Source organism: Podarcis tiliguerta, assembly GCF_965153285.1.
Source record: "Podarcis tiliguerta genome assembly, chromosome: 11".
In the NCBI taxonomy this organism is placed as follows: domain Eukaryota; kingdom Metazoa; phylum Chordata; class Lepidosauria; order Squamata; family Lacertidae; genus Podarcis; species Podarcis tiliguerta.
The window spans coordinates 40270725-40285233 of NC_139544.1; the positions used below are offsets into that span (position 1 = coordinate 40270725).

A 14509-nucleotide genomic window follows, 5' to 3' on the forward strand; every position below is an offset into this window, starting at 1 on the left:
TTTAATCTTAACTCAGTTAAAAGTTCTTTAGATAGCCACCCTGGCTTCTTTAGGCACCTTCCATGTTTCCGTCTCATTGGTATTGCCTGAAGTTGTGCTTTTGCTATCTCCCTCTTAACAAACTCCCAGCCATCATGAACTCCCTTTCCTTTTAGTATTACTGTCCATGGGATCTCACCCAGCACTTCCCTAAGTTTTATGAAGTAGGCTTTCTTAAAGTCAAGAAATTGAGTCCTAGTATGCTTGGCTGCTCCTTTCCGCTGTATAGTAAACTTCAGAAGAGCATGATCACTCGCGCCTAATGATCCTTCCACTTCTACCCCACTAACCAGGTCATCAACCTTAGTAGTAGTAGGGATGTGGCCTTGCATCATTTCCACATCTACCGTACTTCTCCGTCTACAAGACGCACCCTTGTATAAGACACCCCCCTATTCAATTTTAAGAAAATGAGGGGAGATGGCCCGAAGTTGTTGAGCCTCTCCCCCCACAAAGCTGTGGGTGAGAAACAGTCCCTAGATCATTTCTGGCGTGCAGCGGTGTCGGGTGAATTTGCCAGCCATTTGGTTTGAGGGAGCGCAACCTCCCCTGGAAGGACAGATCCTGAAGCTGAGACTCCAATACTTTGGCGACCTCATGAGAAGAGCAGATTCCCTGGAAAAGACCCTGATGTTGGGAAAGATGGAGGGCACAAGGAGAAGGAGACGACAGAGGACGAGATGGTTGGACAGTGTTCTCGAAGCATGAGTTTGACCAAACTGCGGGAGGCAGTAGAAGACAGGAGGGCCTGACGTGCTCTGGTCCATGGGGTCACGAAGAGTCGGACACAACTAAACAACAACAACAACGTCCCCTGGTGCTACCGCGTGCAGGAAATGATCCAGGGAGCGCTTCCTGCGTGCAGTGGCATCGGGGGAAGCTGTGCTCCAACCACTCGAATGGCTGGCGCCACGCCGCTTAACTCCCCATGCCACTATTCATGTATTAGACGACCCCAGTTTTTTGACGTGATTTTTGAGGCAAAAAACCTCGTCCAATACACGGAAAAATACAGTATTTGGCTTGTATTTGTTGATATTAAAGCCTATGTGGGCTTTTTGACATGGCTGCCCAAAATCTGACCTAGGAATATATGAACCTCTCTCAAACCAGTCTGACATTCATTTGCACTTTCATCTGTATTTTCTTTTCCTCTGTGACTGGTTTATCTTGCACAAGTCTTTTCTTTGTTTCATCAGCCTAACTGATAATTTGAGGGCTCTAAACTGGCCTCCCCATCTTTAAAGAGAGCATTTTTCACAAATAGCTACGTAATTGCAACAATCGACAGACGTGATCCAGCCAAAGCCAGCAAGTCCCACCTAATTTACATCAAAAGGGCTTAACTCTGGCCGGATCGTCATCCATTTTCTTCTTCCTGCACATAGCAGCACAGGGTGAACAGGCATGTGTGGCGCACATGTTGGATGTGATCCACTGGGTACACAGAGGAACTGGCAAAATAATCCCCCTGCGCTTTGGGTGAATGCATTTTAAAGCTCTGGCAGAGATTTATTTGCACTTTCTGCACTTTGACAGTGCAGTGTTGCCGTTGGGAGGGTTCGTTAACTTTAAAGATTGTCACAGATATCAGCAGCAGTTGTACGTCTTCCAGTGTGGGAGCCTCGGCTCATTGAAAACAATTACTGGCAGTGAAATGGAAGCAATAAAGTGAAGAAGCACAGAAGCAGTGTGCATTTGTGTGTGTGTGTGTGTGTAATTAACTTCTCCTGACATGTGGCATCAAGCCAGCTACGCTATCACTCAGAGTATTGATCAGTTCCATATTTGCCCCATGTGTCCACTAAACCATCCTCTATCATTTCCAAAAGTGAGCCCAGACATGGCAGTAATGGCCAGTTCTGATGTAACCAACTAAACTTACAGTGATTCCTGTTATGAATTCAGGGCTGCACTATTTAAACAGGTGCAGATTGCAGCTGGGGGTGGGATGACAGTGATCATATTTTTAATGGTTCTTGCACTTGTAGCAAATTAGAAGAAGTACTTCCTTTTGCCTATCTCGAATCTTCCAGCATTCAGTTTCATTAGATAACCCTTGGTTCTAGTCAGTGCTTTTTTCTGGGGGGAACAGGGGTACGCATACCCCTAAACATTTTGTGAATCTAAGTTTGGCCTCATTGAGGGGCAGTACTTCAATATGAGAAGGAAAATGAGAATACCCCTGTTATGGCTATCGGGTGGTTGCTCGAGAGCAATCAGGCAAGATGCCTCACTGGTCTGTTCTAAAGCTTTGTTATTAGTGCTAAAAACCATTACAATGCAGAGCGCCTCAATTCCATGTCTTGCTCATTCACTGGCAGAATCTGAGGGAGGGCGGTCCTTAAATCTTCCCCAGCAGAGTAGTCTCTTGACCCCCAGCCTACACCTCCCCTCTCTGTGCAAAAGACTACTGCGCAAGGAAGGCTTGGGTAAAGGGGGACCTCCCTCCTCCCCGCTTTGCTCAGGCAAGGTGTCCTGGCACCGCCTTGCATCCTCCGAGCCCAGCATCTCCTCCCCACTAGAGGCGTGGCTTCCTTCCTCCGCTGAGGAAGTGCTGCTTCCCACGATCTTTGGGGCTCTCTGTAATCCATCCGCCTTCCCCCCTCGCCCCTGAGCCGATGGCAGTTCCCTGACAACCCCTAAACATTTTTAAAGAAAAAAAGGACTGGCTCTAGTAATATGACAGAGGGAGCAAAGCCTCTACTAACTTTCTCCACAACTTGCATCTCTATCATATATGCCCCTTATTTATCTTTCCCCCCTAAATTAAGAAATCCAAATTAAATTATGAAATCCAATCCCAATTATTATTTTGCTTGCTTGACCTGGTTTTACAATATTCGTTTTGAGGTGCAGCAACAAGAGCTGAGCACAATATCCTACATGTGCTTGAACCACAGATTTCTGCACTTTGATATTATGATACTGACAGCTTTTAAAAACCTAAGGTGGTGGTTTAAAACAAGCAGAAAAAGTTTAGTAAAGCAGGATGGAAAGATACTGAGAGGAAGATGCCAATTTTAAACAATGACAGAGGTTTGAAGAAAGTAGGAGTGGAAGGACACTGAGGTTTTTAAGCAAGCAAACAAGCAAACAAACAAACAAACAAACTCCAGTTTTAACAATGAGAAATAGCAGAGACAGCTGCAACACAAAAGCTAATACAGTGGTACCTCTGGTTAAGAACTTAATTCATTCCGGAGGTCCGTTCTTAACCTGAAACTGTTCTTAACCTGAGGTACCACTTTAGCTAATGGGGCCTCCCACTGCCGCTGTGCTGCGGTGGCGCTGTTTCTGTTCTCATCCTGAAGCAATGTTCTTAACCCAAGGTACTATTTCTGGGTTAGCGGAGTCTGTAACCTGAAGCGTCTATAACCTGAAGCGGTTGTAACCTGAGGTACCACTGTACCTGAAAGCTAACACAACAGAGCTCTTCCCAACCCCCTTTCTGTTGTACTCAAACCTTGCTTTAAACCGCCACTTTCCCTCAGTGCTCCTCTGCTTGTTCTATTCAAACTTCTGCAACTATTTACACTGCCATTTCCTCTCAGTGTTTCTTCATTCCTGCTTAATTCCAACTTTTGCATTGTTTAAAACCAGCACAAGCAAAAGAGCGCTCTCCTCTCCTATGGTTACAGCAACTGATATTCAGAGGTATTACTGCCTCAACCATGAAAGAAGACCATAGCCATCATGGATTGTTATTAGCCACTGATAGCCTTATTCTCTGTGTATTTGCCCAATCCTCTTTTCAATTCATCCAAGTTGGTGGCCATCTCTGCTACCTATGGGAGCAATTTGTAAAATGGCTGCAAAATCCATTCTGCAGGGCAGCTTTTGAGCAAACTACACACATGAAATGTCCATGAAACTATATCATGTATTTTGCTGAAATGCTTTCACAGGTTTCCACATTCACAGGAAAAAGTGGATAAAGATATCCCACAAACTAATACAACTGGGCTCTCAAAACAACAGGAAAAGTGTATTGCAACTGGTTCTCTCAATGCTTTGCAAATTATGTATTTTTCATCTTTACTCTGCAAGGTTCTCTCTCACAGCAGGTAGCACAGATATTGTTAAGTGGGGCATGCAAAACTGACAAACGTACCAGGGAAAAGCAATTGGGCAAGGAAGCATAAACAATAAAACAATAATATTGTTATAGTTTTGCACCTAACTGTTAAAATGCCTTTCGTGCAAAGAAGTTGAGCACTGCAGAACGGGAAATGGCTTGAATCTAATACCACCCTTGGGGACAGACAATTACCATTTCCATTTTATAAACATGGGCAATTTGTTGCGTTTGCATTCCTTTGTAAATGTTCAAATATCCAGGTATGCACCAGACATTTTCCTACAAAGAAATATAAAAAAAAGGTCTTTGACCTCATAATTACGTCCCTGCACTGAATCTTTGTGTTGGTGTTGTGTTTTTAACGGCTAGTTAGTGGGTGGAAGTACTCCTCCGCTTATTGTTTATGTGCATTTAATGTTTTCTATCACTGTTATGGGGGAGAGTGTTTTGTTTTTGGCCATCACTCATCTGAAGTCAGAGGTGGTACAGGCTAGAATTAACATAAGAGACATAAGAAGAGCCTGCTGGATCAGGCCAATGGACCATCTTGTCTAACATGCTGTCCTCACAGCAGTTAACCAGAAGGACCAGAGAGGACCAGAGAGCCAGACGTCAAGAAGCCAAGGGTCCGAGGGTCAGGAAGGAGTCACAAAGCCAAGGGTCTGAGGATCAAGAAGCAAGGAGTCACAAAGTCAGGGGTCCGAGGATCACGAAGCAGGGAGTCAAGAAGCCAAGGTTCAAGGATCAGGAAGCAAAAAGCCAAACGCAGCAACGCAGGAAGCGTGTTGCTGTGGCAAAGAGCCGAAGGGCAATGCTGACCTTATATCCCTTCCCAGCTCTTGCCACCAGGTGCTGTGAGTTACCAATCAGCCTCACAGGCCTTGCCTCTTCAGAAAAAACTTAGGAAGGCCTCAGTCCTGCAAAGTCCTATTGGTCACAGGGCCTGGCTCCTGCAAGCACACCTGACAATGGTATTCAGAGGCATACTGCCTTTGGCTGTGATGCAGAGTACAGCTATCACGGTTAGTAGCCTCCATTAATTTGTATAATCCTCTTTTAAAGTCATTCATGTCGGTGGCCATCGCTACCTCTCATGGGAGTGAATTCCATAGCTTAACTATCGTTTACCAAAGGTGAAGTGGAAATATCTCCTTCTTCAACCAGGCTCATCCTGTCAGAACAAGCTCGCTGAAAGTCTTCAGGCAGTGGTCACTGAACATCCACCTGTTGCTCTAGCTATGGAAGTCCAGCATTGACTAGAGCATTGGGCTAGATAACCTACAAGGCTCCCTCCAACTCTTATGTGATGTGCGATTGTGCAAAATATGCAAAACTGAGAAAGAAGCCAACGCTCAGAACGGGCAGGATAGTTTTAATCAGAGCTGCCACATCACAACAAGATTTGATGTAGCAGTCATGGATAGGCAAACTAAGGCCCAGGGGCCAGATCCAGTCCAATCGCCTTCTAAATCCGGCCCGTGGATGGTCCGGGAATCAGTGTGTTTTTACATGAGTAGAATGTGTGCTTTTATTTAAAATGCATCTCTGGGTTATTTGTGGGGCATAGGAATTCATTCATCCCCCCCCCACAAATAATATAGTCCGGCCCCCCACAAGGTCTGAGGGACAGTGGACCGGCCCCCTGCTGAAAACGTTTGCTGACCCCTGGTGTAGCTCCTCTCAGCCTTTGCTCTGTGCTAGCAGAGCACTGGATTTAATTCTATAAATAATCGATGGGAAGCAAAAGTGCAAATGTTGAAACATTAATGAGACAGAGTGCCCAATGAATGATAGGTAGCAGAGCTGAAAAGCACATCTTTTCCCAGCATTGGAATGATGCCACTGGAGACACAGAAGGATGTGATAAAATGGGAGGAGAAGCCTTATTGAATCAAGGCACAATGCCTCCAGCGCAGCTCGCCTGCAATTGACCAAGATTGCTTGGGTAGCCAAGCGGGCAAGAGTGAGCTGCGACTGAAGAGGTTCCTGGTTCAAATTCTGCCTTTGTCACAAGCTCTCTGAATGGCAATTGTTAAGCCATTTATAGGTGAGCCTGGTGACCACCTGTGGTGCCTGTCATATTGAATGAAAGTACAGATTAAGGAACCTAGCACTTATTAGGCTATATGACGTGGATAAAACGTACATGCAAAACATACACCGAAGTCTGATAATGCAGGGTTCCTGATCACGCAGAGACTTCTAGCTGATTTCAGATGATCATGATTAGAAGGACTCTTCAGACCTTCAGACTAAACTAGTGAAGGTCTGAGGACGAGGGAACATAGCTGGCACACAGGAGGTATTGTGGCAGAACCAGCATACACACTGGGCTGTCTACAGACACATTTAATCCTCCGTGATGAAGCTGAATGTCTGAAGAGGGCTAGAGAGACAACCCCTCTCCATAATTGTTCAAGCATCTGTTTAATTAAGTTTTGAGATTCTTGACTTGATTTATTTTCTTGCCCACTCTGAATCCCTAATTCTAGGGAATTCCAGGAAATGGTTTTGCCGTGATAAACTTAAGTCTGACATAGGCTGCATTTATTCTGTTCTCCCAATGTTTCTCTAACTGCTAATTGCCACATTATACATTATACCACAAACAGAAATATAGCGGAATATAGTGTACATTTAGCATTCTTTTCTGCGTTGTTTGCTTCTGGAAAGGTATCTGTTTGCAAATAACATGGAAAGGAATGCTCCACAATACCCAGCTATATTTCTGGAATGGACTTTTACAAATTAACAGAGAAACATCAGGAAAATGCAACAAACTGCCATGAGAATACAGCCTTAGACTGGAATCCTTGCTTTGAGCACTCTTTTTCTTCATTCTGACTCTCACTGGACTCCACCTTAATAAAGCCTTCCTTTCTATTTATCTTTTTTGTTGGATTTATATTGACAGAAGGATCTCCATGCCTACCTCTGATATTTGGACAAAGCATAAAAAAGGAAATGTATAAATCTTCATTCTGTCTTCTCTCTCTCACACACAAAGTACCTTTTTAATTACACCTACAATTCCCACACCTCTGCCCTTCTCAGAGTCTGAAGTCTCTCCCTCGTCTCTAGAGCTGCCTTTGCAATCATCCACTATTTTTCCATTTGTTATATTTTCTTAGGAAATATAAATTTCTGGGAAAGCTCTGACTGTGTCTCTGTTGCTCCAAGAACACATTATAAGAGCACTCAGCTACCTAAATTAAACAAACTGAAGTTAATCGTGTCATTCTGTTTTGTATTTGGAAAACATGCTTTTTTTAACGGGCAACCTCTACTAGACAGACAGCAGTCGGTCCTGTGCTGCCAACTAACAGAATAGAGCTAAGATTACATTGGGAAATGGTTCTCATAGCTAGCACATTTGAGCAAAATTCTCCAGTCTCCTTTGTGTTTCAGAAGGCCTTATTTCCTGATGATGGAGAAGAGACAGTGTTCAGATGTGCACAGTCCCAAACAAACCCCATCCATTGGTCAAAGAAGATGCATCTACTGGGAGCTTGTTTTCCCCTTTCCTACCAGAAAGAGTATTCAACTTCAACTTCCACTTGCCCTGGAACTGCAGAAGCAAGGGGAAAGGGGACCCTCTGGCCCCATCCATCAGCCAAGAGCCACCAATTGCAATTCAAGCAAGAACACCAACAAGGGAAGACCAGCCTGGCCTGAACTTGATTAAATTGCTTGTAGCTCATCACTTTGTTTTGGCCCTGAAGACTTGATCCTTCATTCCCTTTTGTGTCATTTCATTTTAGCTTGTAAGTCTGGTGGCAGGGCCTGTCTCTCTCTCTAATTGATGTGAGTCACTTAGGGAGACCGTAACTGTCTGAAGTGCATGAGAGAAATATAGAAAATAAAAAAGATAAATAAAAATCTGCACAAGAGGGATATTAAATCACACTGCTTTGTCATACAACGGGCATTGCAAGAATTGAGAACATGTACTGAAGAGCCTTCTCAAATCAGAGTGCAATGGAAATTTCCCCTGATGAAGAGTCGAATTTTGCTTGAAAAGTGTTGGGCTTTAAAACAGCACTTTCTAGAATAAATATGCTCTGTGAACTCTGCTTCTGACTGCTGGTATTCTGCCCTGTGTTGATTGAGTGTTACAACTGCATCACTGACGAGTAAAATCAACCCTCCTTCCTTGTTTCACAGTTTTCATGATAATTTCAGAAGTGCAAGATTGTGGCAACTATCCTCATTTAGGAATGACGCATTACCCAGAGTGCAATGTCCTGTACAGAACATAAAATTGTTCCATCCCTACCCAGAAGATTTGTAAGCTAGCATTAGACAGGGATGAAAGGAGAGGAAGAGATTAGGGAGAATCAGATAGGAGGGGAGCATCAGCAAGCAAGGGGAGGCAAGAGAGGTTGAGATCAAAAGTTTGCTGAAGAAATCAATTTTGGGAAGGTCAGTGAAGCAGAAAGGGGAGGGGGGTCCTCCAATTTGTATAAAACCAATGGCCATTCCAGATATAGGAAGAAGCAGAACCATCGGACTAGAGAGATTGGGAAAGGTACAAAGGTCCCTTCTGAAAATTCAACTTTTCCAGGAAGCCTTTCAATCATCTCTCTAGTGCCTAAGCAGAAGCACTGTGATTGATTCCATCACATGTTCTTCCCTTGGCTACCCAGGTCTCCATTTCACTCCTCCTTTTGTTGTTTCTGAATTTCGATTTTAGATTTCAAGTCCCTTGGTGCTGCTTTCTACCTGCTCTTTGTGAATAGGTGGTGCCCTCTAAATAAATAATAACGACGACACAAGTTTTCTGTGTGGCACGCAGAAGAAAGGCAGCAATTAAAATGCAGTATAGAACAATAAAATTATTAAAACTTAAAAAATACGATTCAAACACTGATTTTTTCCCCCCGCTACCAAAATATTCTTAACACAGTCTCTGTTCTTAATACGAATTACGCCATCAAGGTATCTCAGTAAACCAACCTTAGAATCACACAACATTCAATGCCTGGTTATTCAGAAGTCAAGTACTTCTTGCCAACTTCATTTGTACCCCACAGGAATTACAAAGTAATATACTGACAAATTCCCAAACATTCTTAAGCTTAATCACATCAAACCTGGCAATTTATAATGGATTCATTATGTGACCACAGCACAGAGACAGTCACTCAGGTTGGATTGTAGTGAGTGGGGTTGAAGCTTTCAATGTGAGAACTAGAAACCTGACACTGATGTCAACAGAAAAATGCAAAATATTCTCAAAATCAAATTCATGATGGCAAGACAGAATTTGTTAGGAAAGTTGCATCTGTTCCTACAGATCAAGTCTCTGAGATATTTCACAATCACAACAGGAATCTGGCTGCCAAATTCACTATCCATATTTCCCATTTGTTTCTATCCCAAATTTGACTTACCAGTCTTGCACAGCGTTGAAGGATTCCTCATTGGTGATGTCATACATTAAAATGAAGCCCATTGCACCCCGATAGTAGGCTGTCGTAATTGTCCTATATCTCTCTTGACCGGCTGTGTCCTAAAACAATTAAATATAGACAGTTGTGGCTACAAGTTGTCAAAAGTCTTGTGGTTTTTTTGTTTTTTTTAAAAAAGCAGCAATCATACTTCCCGCTTAGAAGCAACATTTTGGCAAGTAAGCAGTATAGAAATTATATTTTATATAAATCAGGCACCTGATTTCATAATGACAGTGAAAATTGGAGATTCAAAGAGTGGTGTGGGTCTGTTTAAAAAGGGCTTTCAAACAGCCCCACCACTGCTGTTTGAACTTCTGGTTTTCAGCAGTTCAAAGAGCCACAATGGGAAGGAGACATGGTTTCTACTGAATGGAAACCCCCTCATTGAGCAAGTGGGAGCTCACTTTAAGCTTCCAAATGTTCTTTTGAAGCCGCACTTACCTGCCCCATGTATGACGTCAGCTGTAGGGCAGTGGGTGTGGCTCTCCCAAAATGGCCTCCCTGGGCAAATGAAGAGGTTTGGCCCACAAGAGACATGAGGCCTCTCCACCTCATGTCAGTTTACATATACTGTGAACAAACAGCTTTGTGAACCATACTCCTTTATATCAAACCCATTCTCCATTCCGCCCTCCATTACTTGTGTTCACTCTCAAAAATTGTTACATGGGTATAATCAAAGAAGGAAATTCTCAGCATTACCCACAGTTCTGCAGCTCACATCAAAAAGAAAAAATTGTTTCATTTCAGTTGGTTGTTGGCACAGGAAATCTTCCTGGTGGATTTTACCCATATGTACTGATCCAGAGAATGTTAACAGGGTGCTTAAGCTTCATTTATTGTGACAGTTGTTAAATAAACCTCAATTCTCTTTGGATTGTTTCCAAACACATTCAAACTCTATAATATTTTGTTTCAAGAAGGATCGCCATGTTAGTCTGTTGCTGCAAATTCCACAGTCCTGTGGCAGCTTAAAGACTAATTTAAGCACAAGTTTTATAAGCAAGAGCTATTGTGGCTTTAGTCTTTATGGTGCCACAAGACTCTCTAAAGTATTTAATATCACTAAAGATGGCTTCAGTTAATAATGTGCTAATATTTCCCTGAACCATCTTTCTGCACAGTTTTTATCCCTTCTGTTGCTTTCATTATGCCTGACTTTTATGCAAATGAAAAGCATGGGATAATCCATTTCCATATTTCATTTACATTTCTTGCTGTAAAACAATGCTAGCATTCCTCATTAAACTGCAATTTGAGCTTCTATGTAAAAACCAATTCGTTTATCAATTCAATCTTGCTTGCTCACTGGTCCTAATTTACCCACTGATCAGATTAGCTTTAAATCCAAAATGTAATGGTCTGTCTTTTAGCCCAGAGTCACTTTCTAAGCAAAATCTAACAGAACAAGCCTGACGAATATTGATAAAAACTTGACCTATTGTTCCATGATGGTGTTACCATGGCAATCCATCTTCTTCCTGGATGAACAGGGGAAAATACATAAAGATTTTCGATGGAGCCTTTTCATTTGCTCTAGTACCAGCTAGAAATATATGAAGTAGTTTCAAATATGCTTGCACTATGGTGGCTGTTTGACAGATATCCTTTAGTAATGATCCATGCACATCCAGGGTAGTAACAAACATGTATTTATAGTCAGACATAATAGTGTTTACTCAAAAGCAAGTCCCACTGTGTTCAGGGGTGATCACTTCCTTCTATATATGCATTGGATTACGGTCCGGAAAGCCGATCCCATGAATGCTTACTTAGGAGCAAGTTATCCAAGTTTAATAAACATCATAACCCACCTACTTTCAGCAACCAGAAACAGCACAACCAGACACTGGAGAGACCTGTCAGGAGTAAGCATGGACCAATGGTACCAAGTAGTATGGGGAACAGCCTCACTAGAAAAATTAACCAATAAGCTGAAACTGACACGGGGACAAATAGAAGATGCCTTCACCCAAGTATGGCTCCCCTTTATCACATACACAGCCCAACAAGAACCCACCAACAGCATACGAATCAATATGGCTAACCTGATTCAAAAACACCCACCCACACCACTCACACATGAAAACAAAGTTCACCACAGCCAGTCACAAACAAACAACCACACCCTGGGCCAACCCCAACCTCTCTCACCACCAAAGGAACACAAGCGAATAGCAAAGAGAATCTGCACAAACAATGCTGACACAAAACCCCACACAGACATTAAGTAAAATAGAAACATTGCCACCTGACCCCACCCCCACGGCCCCCTTCACCTCTTCCCCCCTTTTCTTCCTAATGTAACGCTAATGTCTCAACAAATGAAACTGACCCATAGAAAATGTAACTTGAAAAAAAAGACATTGCACATACTTCTGTAAACCAAGAAATCTTAAATAAAAAATACTTTTTTAAAAAAAGAGAGTAAACTAGGTGACGCTTGGGTCTCTTCGAACTCTATGATCCTATGAAATGTGCACAGGACTGTGGTGGGACTGTGAATCCACCTGATTTGCACAGGTTGCCAGATCTGAATCAGCCTGCAATTTGCATGTTTTCTCATGACATTCTCCTAAAATCAGAGCTGGAGGGGGCTGCATTCACATGGCAGTTTATTCTGTTTCCCTGACATTTCCCCATTGATTTCCATATGGTATTTGAGTAATCATGTGACATAAATGGATTTCTCAGGAAACAAGAGGATAGATGTGTATTGTGGCTACTGTTGTGTGTACATGCTGGTGGTGGGAATGCACTGGATACTGAAGGGTACAGATGGGGATTCATGTGCCAATGTCCCTACATGCTAAAAGAAAGATCCACAGAGAACTAGCTTGTCCATAAGAAGGGCACCCTAAATCCCTTCTCCTGGATAAAGTACTTTCACCTGTTTTGTATGGAGGAATAACCAATCCTGTGAACCCCCAGCAGCTGATAGTAGTACAGTGGTGCCCCGCAAGACGAATGCCTCGCAAGACGGAAAACCCGCTAGACGAAAGGGTTTTCCGTTTTGGAGGTGCTTCGCAGGACGAATTTGCTATGGGCTTGCTTCGCAAGACGAAAATGCCTTGTGATTCCTGGGGTTTTTTTCCCCTCCTCCCCTTTTTCCCAAGCCCCTAAGCCGCTTAACAGCTGTTCGCTAAGCCGCTTAACAGCTGATCTAAGCCGCTTATCAGCTGATCTAAGCTGCTAATAGCCTTTTAGCAGCTAATCCGCTAATCCCTTAAGCCTTTAATAGCCGCTAATAGCCTTTTAGCAGCTAATCCGCTAATCCCTTAAGCCTTTAATAGCCGCTAATAGCTGCTAAACCGCTAATAGCGCTAATCCGCTAATGGGCTTGCTTCGCAAGACGAAAAAAACCGCAAGACGAAGAGACTCGCGGAACGGATTCTTTTCGTCTTGCGAGGCACCACTGTACATGTAAAATACAGGTTCATTTGCTGTACTAGCCTTTAGCACCATGGTGCATCTGCTCCATGAAGTGCCTGCAAAATGAAAATAAATGCGTAGTTTTTCTTCTCTGCTCCTCCGATCATGCCAGCAACAGCACAAATCCAGCAAAAAACAATAACAAACAAAAAACCCAAAGGCCACAAAACCCCATTATTTCAACACACAGCATGTTTTGAAGTGAAAAACATAAGGGGAAAAATGGGTTTAATAAAGGAAACAAGATTAGCAAACGCTAGAAGTGGCAGTTCTGTATTTTATATTGTTACAGGAGTTGGGTGCCAGCCCCACTCTCTGCCAAAAAGTGCAATATTCCAGGGGGTTCCAGGCACTCACCCAGAGTCTGTGCTCCTTTGGAGAACTGACGTTGCAGTAGAGACTGTCGTAGCTTTAAGAAATATGCTTTATTCACCTATTTACACATTCAGCCTGCATGAAGGGAGTCCAGATCTTACAGCAGGCTTCCTCAACCTCGGTTTAAAACTACAATTCCCACCATCCCTGACCACTGGTCCTGCTAGCTAGGCATCATGGGAGTTGTAGGCCAAAAACATTTGGAGGGCCGAGGTTGAGGAAGCCTGTCCTACAGCATGGTCACCTCAAGTTGGGCTTGTTCCCCATAGCAGTGCAGCACTGGAGTCCAAGGCATCTCTCCCAGCCAGCCTTCAGCCAGCCTGCTCAATATGAATCTTTTTTTTTACTCCCTTCTTCTTCTCTGCACACCTTGCTAAAGACTCTCTTTTCCTGCCACTTCACACACAGTTACCATGGCAACCTTCTGTCTGCTTAGCCCCAGGCCCAAGATTCCTCTCAGATGGGCCATCAACACTGTTGGCCATGTCAATGCCTCTATCCTAGACAGGCCTTCCAGCTTGCCCCCAGGACCGTGGGTGTCTGAGGCTATGTTTGCTGGCGTGCATGCCTGACATCACATGCGCTTGTCAGTGGGTGTGCAGTGGCCCCAGGCACATTTTTGAGAGGGGGTGCGACCAGGTGCCTCCCTCCCACAGGCTCCCTCATTGGAGCCTGGCTCCTCGTTCCTGCAGCAGCTGCGCTCTCGGATCAGGCCTGACCTGGGGTCGGAGTGGAGGAAAGGTGTCAGCAGCAGGGTTGCCACCCTTCTCCTGCACCCAAGGGAGCAGCTAGCTCCCTCACACCCAGCCTCAGCTCTGCTCAGGTGGAGAGGAGAGTCGTGGCGGCAGCAGCAGCATCATGTCAGAGCCCCTCTCCTACACCGGGCAGAGAGGAGGAGTAGGAGAGGCAGAGCCAGTTGCGTTGCCACAGCGCCGCCTCACTCCTTTACAGGGCTGCTGCCAGCTCCCTCGTTCCCAGCTCCACTCCTGGGTCAGGTCTGACCTGGGAGGGGGAGAGGAGAAGGAGTGTTAAGTTGTGGGTGAACATATCAGACGACACAGCAATTCTTCAAACAGCTTTTGTTTATTCACAGGCCCAGAACAGAACTGGGCTGAAGGGTTCAGCCAAC

At 44.0% G+C, this 14509-nt stretch overlaps 1 protein-coding gene across 4 annotated transcripts in view; it reads right to left on the reverse strand.

The window, feature by feature from the left end:
• The window catches only part of RAB3C (RAB3C, member RAS oncogene family), a 114088-nt gene that overhangs the window by 52959 nt on the left and 46620 nt on the right, over positions 1 to 14509 (reverse strand). For all 4 annotated transcript variants that reach the window (XM_083404353.1, XM_083404352.1, XM_083404351.1 and 1 more), the window contains exon 3: positions 9514 to 9632. In XM_083404353.1, the coding sequence (XP_083260479.1) occupies positions 9514 to 9632 (119 nt within the window). The remainder of the gene's footprint in view (positions 1 to 9513; positions 9633 to 14509) is intronic.